Genomic DNA, 7,480 nt, shown 5'->3' on the forward strand with positions numbered 1-7,480 from the left:
TTAGGGTCTCCCCCATGGTCTTCGCAAATAGGTATTTATCTTAGAAACCTGAGTTAATAAAGCTTCAAAGAATACCTAAGGCATAGTTACCCCATAAGAAATCTTGTTTAATGTTGAATAGTCATAATAACTGTAATTTAGCACCTTTTAGGGATCCATGACCCTGAACCCTCTAAAAAAGAACCCTTGCTTTGATGCTCCTATTTGAAGTTCAAAGCCTAGGGCCTCCAGGCATTTGTAGACCTGATATTGGCTGCCTAAACAGATTTGCAGAGCAGCCTGCTTTATGTTCTGGCATCCCAGAAGGTACAGTGAGAAGGGGAACAGGTCACATGCTCAGTGATGTGGGAGAGACATGGAAGTGAAGACCGATACCTGTCCCAGTTGACTGCAGCACTGAGAGAGAACACTGCCCCATGGCCTACACTGCTCTGGTGTGTAGCTGGGGGGGTGTCAGTCACCGGGCAAGAATCGAGGGAGATGCATCCCTCAGACAGGGCCTCTGGCCCAGCATTGCTCTCACAAAGCCATAATGTGTCATCCAACTGCCTTCCTGGGCAAATATGGGCAGCTTCTAAATTATAGCTCATTCACAGACTTGTACGTATCTTTAACTGGGAAAGCCACTTAATATACTTCTATTTGTCTTTCTGTTAATCCTCGGGTTTAAGAAAAGGAAGGTGTGGTCACTGTGCCTCAATATGGTTGAGCTTCAAGTCTTTGAAAATGCCAAAGTAACCTTACGTTTTGTAGGAAAGGGGTGTTGGACAAGGTCAAGGGGAGACTGTTGACATCAAAACAACTCTTTGGCAATCATTCATCTTTATGGAAGAGATGGAAAATAATGAGTTTTAATGGTAATTCCAGTAAAAAGGTAAGACAGCTACACCCATCCAGCACTGATGAATGGTCTGACATCATCCCTAAGGAACATATTGGGTTAAAGTATTCTTTCCCCCCATGCTCAAACTCTGGTCTATACCAGGGATCCACAATCATTTTCTGTAATGGGTCAAATAGCAAATATTTTAGGCTTTGTGGACACAGCTATTCAACTCTGTTATTGTAGCATGAAAGTAGCCATACTCAATACGTAAATTAATGCGTGTAGCTGTGTTCCAGTGAAAGTTTATTTACAAAAACAGATGGCTGCTTCATTTGGCCTGTAGGCTCTAGTTTGCTGGCCCCTGGTCTATAGTATTAACCAATTTTATAGTTCAATAATATCCATGTGTTGGGAGGAAGGGAATCTTCCTAGAAGAGAGAAGGGAGAACTATTGCAAGAGAATATTAATATGTAGGGGAAGGAAGAAGTCATTTCTGGGAGCAGAAAAAGATGAGGAAAATAATTTAACATATCTTTCCAGTCCTAGAAGGGACTTTGGCATCCCTATTTCCAACCTGTTTATTTTATGGTTGAAGAAACTAAGTTTTGAAAAAGGAGAGTGACTTGCAAGAAGTCACATGGCATCTTCATCCATAGTTGGGTGTAAAATACAGATCTACTGGCTCAGTTATTTTTCCAATAACTAGGGTCTTTTCCTGTACAGGTTTTCTTTATACAACCTGAGAGTCATTTTGCACAACCTTTGGCATCACCTCACATTGCTAAATGCTAAATTGCTGAAAGATTATGATAGTGATAAACTTTTTTTTCTGGGGGTAGGTCCTGAATATGGCCTTTTTTTTTTAACTTAGATGCTTGGGGAAAGAACACATGGTATCCACAGGTATTTGACAGGGACATCAGCCACAGGACCATAAACAAGGAGATCTGAGCACTAAACTTTACTGCACACGCCTTGAGGTTTACTGGCTGTAAAGACTTGCTCTACTACAAGTGATGAAAAGTAATGAGAAAATATTTTTCTTTCTCTTCTAGCTATTGGAAGTAAGAAGTAAAAAATAGTCAATGTAATTCTAGTTCACAGTTGGCGATGAGGGCCTGGAAATTGCAGTAGGTTAAACCCAATTTAGCACATTGAAATTTCCAGGATAAAAGTTTAGTAGCATGTGAAAAAGTGATGGGAAACTTTTCCACCAAAATACAGTGGGAAGACAGACCAAATAGACATTTTACTAATGAAGACATCCAGATGGCCAACAGGTACATGAAAAGATTCTTAACATAGCTAATCATCAGGGAAATGCAAATCAAAATCACAATGAGATACCACCCCACACGTGTTAGAATTGTCATCATCAAAAAGCAAGAGATAACAAATGTCGGTGAGGATGTGGAGTAAAAAGAACCCTGTGCACTGTTGGTGGGAATATAAATTGGTGCAGCTGCTATGGAAACATTATGGAGGTGCCTCAAAAAATTAAAAATAGAACTACTTTATGACCCAGCAATCCCCCTTCTGGGTATTTATCCAAAGGAAGTGAAATCAGTATCTTGAAGAAATAGCTACACTGCTGTGTTCATTGCAGCATTATTCACAATTGACTAGGTATGGGAACAACCTAAGTGTCCATTGACAGAGGAATGGATGAAGAAAATGTGATATATCATGGAATATTATTCAGCCTTACAAATGAAGGGGTGGGAGAAATAGCGATGTACATATTTTCAGGTACAAGATAAGGTCTGAGGATCTACTATATAACATGGTGACTATAGTTGGTAGCACTGTTTTATATCATTGAAATTTGCTAATAGAGTAGAATGTAAGTGTTCTCATCACAAAAAAGGTAAATATGTGAGGTGATGGACATATTAATTAAATTGATGGGGGAATCCTTTCACAATGTATACATATATCAAATCACATTACACACTTTAAATATCTTACAATTTTATCTTTCAATTATACTTCAATAAAGCTAAAGAAATAAATATTTTCCAGTGTGTATGCTGGAAACAGCTGCCATTAGAGGGGTCAGGTGTAGTTCTCCAAAGTCAGGCACCACTGGGCCTCCTCTCGCCTAAGCCATAAATAAAGGAAGATCTAGGCTAGGCCCTCAAGGAAATTTGCAGCCCCACAAACATCCAGCCTGCTAGAAATCCTTCCATTGTCCTCCTACTAGACACCTAAGTTCAGACTGGACACAGAAAATTGGATATGGCAAGGTGTAACCAAAGGAGTACGGAATTTGGAACCAGAAGTTCTGGTTAAATTCTGCCTTCACCATTTACCAGCTAAGAACTTTGGACAAGTCACTTTCTGAACGTTGGCTTTCTTTGCTATAAAATGGAGGCAATAATGTCTACCATATGGATTTGTCATGAAATTCAAATAAAATTCATATGAAAGGATTTTATAAACTGTGACTTTACCCGCCCTTGCTAATTATCCTTAGCATTCATTCATTCATGCAGGCATTCATTTATCTACCAGCAATCATTTTTTTGAGAACCTCTAACACTTATTCTACCTATGATGAATAATAGTTTTTGTCCTTTAGGATCAACTATTTGTCCATTCCCTGAGATTCCATGATTACCTAGTTTCCTGATCCAGAATCTGAAGCCATAAACTTCCGTTTGTTCATGCCACTTCTTCACCAAGACAAACATATGCCAGACCTCTACCTTCAAGGAACTTTGATTTTATAAAAAGATATAGTTCCCCAAAGCTGAGTTTATAAAACTCTCAAAATATAGGAGAATTCAAGTTATTTTTTTCCTACACACTTTTCCTTCCAGTACATTACTCATACATGTTCCACAGAAGCTAAATTTATCTCCCTCTCCCAGCCTAGCCATCTGTTGCATGTAAACATCAACAATTCATACATCTAGTTAATTATGGTTCTCAAAAAAAATCTGACAACCAAGACACATTAAGCGTTAGGTGTTGATGCTGACATTACAGTGGAAAATGTAAAGGTCTTTGTGTCAGAATGGATCTGTAATAGATTTACCAATAAAGACATAAAATTTGGAAATAGAAGGAAAATATAGGTCTCATGAAAAGGAGGCATGCACATCAATACAGAAGGGCAAAGAATGACACTTTTTAAAAGCATCATTCATGCAATAGGAGAAAATGATTCTGAAGTTGTTCAAAGGAAAATATGGGAAGCAAAATATAATTTTTCAAAATCCAAATTCACATGTACGGTCTTGCCTTCAGGTCAAATGCATATCCATAATGAATATATGTGTGGGTAAATCTCCAATGAGGAATAGTTCTATCAAATATGTTTTTTATGGTACCTATTCTGTCAACATTCATTTAATGTGAATTATTTATTGGCCTAAAGTACTATTCCAAGAGAAATAAATGGAATATTAAAGTAATGGTGAAATCAACGTTATCTCTAAATTAAGGGTATCACTAACTTGCCTGTGAATTTTCTTTTTCCCTTCCTTACAATACCAAATGAGAATTTGCTGCATTAGAAAGTCTCTATGCTGCATGAGAAAGAAACTCAAAATAGGAAATACTAAATCAATTTGCATAGACTATCACCCACACTTGCACAAGTAATGATAAAATAAATCGATGATGTTGATTTGCCCTTTTTCTTAGAATAGACACAACGGCAGCTGGTGTCAAAGGAGGTAGAAAACCTTATAGTACGCTGCATCCTGCTAAATGCTAGAGCCCACCAAAGTCATGTCCTCAGTATCTTAATATTGAAAGCAATGAACCCCACTCTTAATTCTCACCAAAGCTTAGTCTGAGCAATTTGGATAATTCTAATTTATTCTTTTTTTTTTCCAAGTCAAGTTGTTGTCCTTTCAGTTTTAGTTGTGGAGGGTGCCATTCAGCTTCAAGTTGTTGTCCTTTCAGTCTTAGTTGTGGAGGGTGCAGCTCAGCTCCAGGTCCAGTTGCCGTTGCTAGTTGCAGGGGGCACTGCCCACCATCCCTTGCGGGAGTCAAGGAGTTGAACCGGCAACCTTGTGGTTGAGAGCCCACTGGCCCATGTGGGAATCAAACCGGCAGCCTTCGGCATTAGGAGCTCGGAGCTCCAACCACCTGAGCCACCGGGCTGGCTCTCTAATTTAGTCTTAATTGTTGGTGAGGGGATACACCATGTGAAGACTGCTGAATCACAAAAATTAATGATGTCATTTGTTCTTATGTATCCTGACAGAAAGAAAACTACAATCAATACATAGTGAATACAAAAATTATATATATGCTGCACCTCGGTCTTCCTCCTTCTCTTCCGGTCCCAGGAGTTTGTTTGGGAGTTGCGGGCTTGGGTGCAGACATGGCCAAGTCCAAGAACCACACCACGCACAACCAGTCCCAAAAATGGCACAGAAACGGCATCAAGAAACCCCGATCACAAAGATACGAATCTCTCAAGGGGGTGGACCCCAAGTTCCTGAGGAACATGCGCTTTGCCAAGAAGCATAACAAGAAGGGCCTGAAGAAGATGCAGGCCAACAACGCCAAGGCCTTGAGTGCACGGGCTGAGGCCATCAAGGCCCTCGGAAAGCCCAAGGAGGTCAAGCCCAAGATCCCAAAGGGCGGCAGCCGCAAGCTCAGTCGACTTGCCTACATTGCCCACCCCAAGCTTGGGAAACATGCTCGAGCCCGCATCGCCAAGGGTCTCCGGCTCTGCCGGCCAAAAGCCAAGGGCAAGGCTCAAACCAGGGCCCCAGCTGGTCCTGCAGCTGCAGCTCCGCCTCCAGCTCAGGCCCCGGCTCCCAAAGGTGCCCAGGCTGCCACGAAGGCTCCAGAGTAGAGGCCTCTGTCTGCCGATGGAGGACGGAGAGACTGGGGGACCCTGGGCTGCTGTCTGCGTGGGGCTAGTGTCCTCCTGTGTTACCTGGACCAATAAAGCTGAGGCAGGATCTGGCAAAAAAAAAAAAAATTATATATATATTTTCTCTCTCTTGTTTTACAGGAGAGCACTTTCCCACCCCCTAAAGAAAAATCTTGTCTCCATAAGGAAGTCACTCAGATTCCAATCTCTGCTCTTGACTGTAGGCACATTTGTCATTGTGTGATCAGCAGAGACCCCTGAAGTAAAGACCTCCAGACAATCTTCAACTCTTCTTTGACCCAAGGAAGCTTTCAAATGTTTGTAAAGTATATCTTTGCTACAAATATTTAAAATACATATATATATGTGTGTGTATATATATATATATATATATATATAATTAGCTTATATTTGTCCTAAATGTTCTAAATTTTTAGAATTTATTTAAAATTTGAAGTTTAAAATTTTTACAATATTTAAAATTATTTTAAATTTTTTTGCCAAGCAAAAAAATAAAAATACTCCTGTATTTCTGTTCATTTAGGCCACCATGAATTGTAAACATTATCACTGGGTCAATAATAGCTTTGGGAGAGAGAAATAGAGTATCACAGGGATTGTATATAATTATTTCAAAACCATCAAAACATTGTGGGGGGGGCATATGCCTTAGTATTGAGGCAATGTCCTAATTCATCAGTTTTATAAATGTGAATTATAAGATTTTGCATTTGATAAAGGAAGGGAATACCTACCAATATTTGTAAATATGAAGGATGTGGGAACCGTACAAAAATTTTGAAACACCCACTTCAGTAGTCCAGGTGTCCAGGAATATCATAACGGGCCAAATGATGATCAGAGAGATGATCTATCACAAATATACCGGGGGGGGGGGCAAAAAATGTATGCACATGAGTTCATCATTTTTTAAAATTAGTGTCAGGTGTACAAAACAATGTAATAGTTAGACATGTATACCCCTCACAAAGTGATAACCCCCCTCTCCCAATCTCCCACCCCTCTGACATCGTATACAGCTGTTACAGTTCCACTGACTCTTTTCCCTATGCTGTACTCCACATCCTGTGACCACATATATATATAATTATAGTTGACATTCATTATTGTTCAGCTTCAGGTGCACAGTGCAGTGATCAGGCATCTACACCATCCCTGAGGTGGCCTCCCTAATAAGACAAGTGCCCATCAAATGCCCTACAAAATCTTTACAACATTATTGATTATATTCCCCAAACTGTCTTTCCTATCCCTGTGGCAATTTTGTGGTTATTGATTGTGCTTTCTAATCCCCTCACCTTCTCCCTCATCCCCACCCCCCCCATCTAGCAACCCTGTTTTTTCTCTATATCTCTGAGATTGTTTCTGATTAGTTTGTTCATTTATTTTATTCTTTAGATTCCACATATAAGTGAGATCATATGGTATTTGTCTTTCTCTGTCTGACTTATTTCACTGAGCACAGTGTTCTCTAGGCCCATCCATATCGCAAGTGGTAAGATTTCATTCTTCTTTATGGCCGAGTAATACTCCATTGTATAAATGTACCACATTGTATTCATCTTTTGTTATTGGTATATATTATTACAATTTTTATACAGTTTTTTCCCTTCTTAAAATATGTATACATTTCTTGGCACCCTCTGTATATTTATTTGTTTTTCATTAGTTTTCACAACCATCTGTACAATCTATGTTTGAGAATGGGTAGACAAGTCTCTGTAAACTTAACCAAGAACAGTGTATGCATTTTCTTAGGCTGAACTATACGCCATACATTTGGGTTTGTTTA

At 39.5% G+C, this 7,480-nt stretch overlaps 1 protein-coding gene across 1 annotated transcript; it reads left to right on the forward strand.

Annotated features, from left to right (window-relative positions):
• Window positions 1-5,139: 5,139 nt before the first annotated feature.
• LOC117024539 (60S ribosomal protein L29-like) lies at window positions 5,140-5,775 on the forward strand. Its single transcript, XM_033109920.1, has one exon. It carries the CDS (start codon window positions 5,167-5,169, stop codon window positions 5,644-5,646), a length of 480 nt encoding a protein of 159 aa, XP_032965811.1. The 5' UTR covers window positions 5,140-5,166; the 3' UTR covers window positions 5,647-5,775.
• Window positions 5,776-7,480: the final 1,705 nt, after the last annotated feature.

The sequence above is a fragment of the Rhinolophus ferrumequinum genome, chromosome X (genome assembly GCF_004115265.2).
Source record: "Rhinolophus ferrumequinum isolate MPI-CBG mRhiFer1 chromosome X, mRhiFer1_v1.p, whole genome shotgun sequence".
NCBI classification, from domain to species: Eukaryota; Metazoa; Chordata; class Mammalia; order Chiroptera; family Rhinolophidae; genus Rhinolophus; species Rhinolophus ferrumequinum.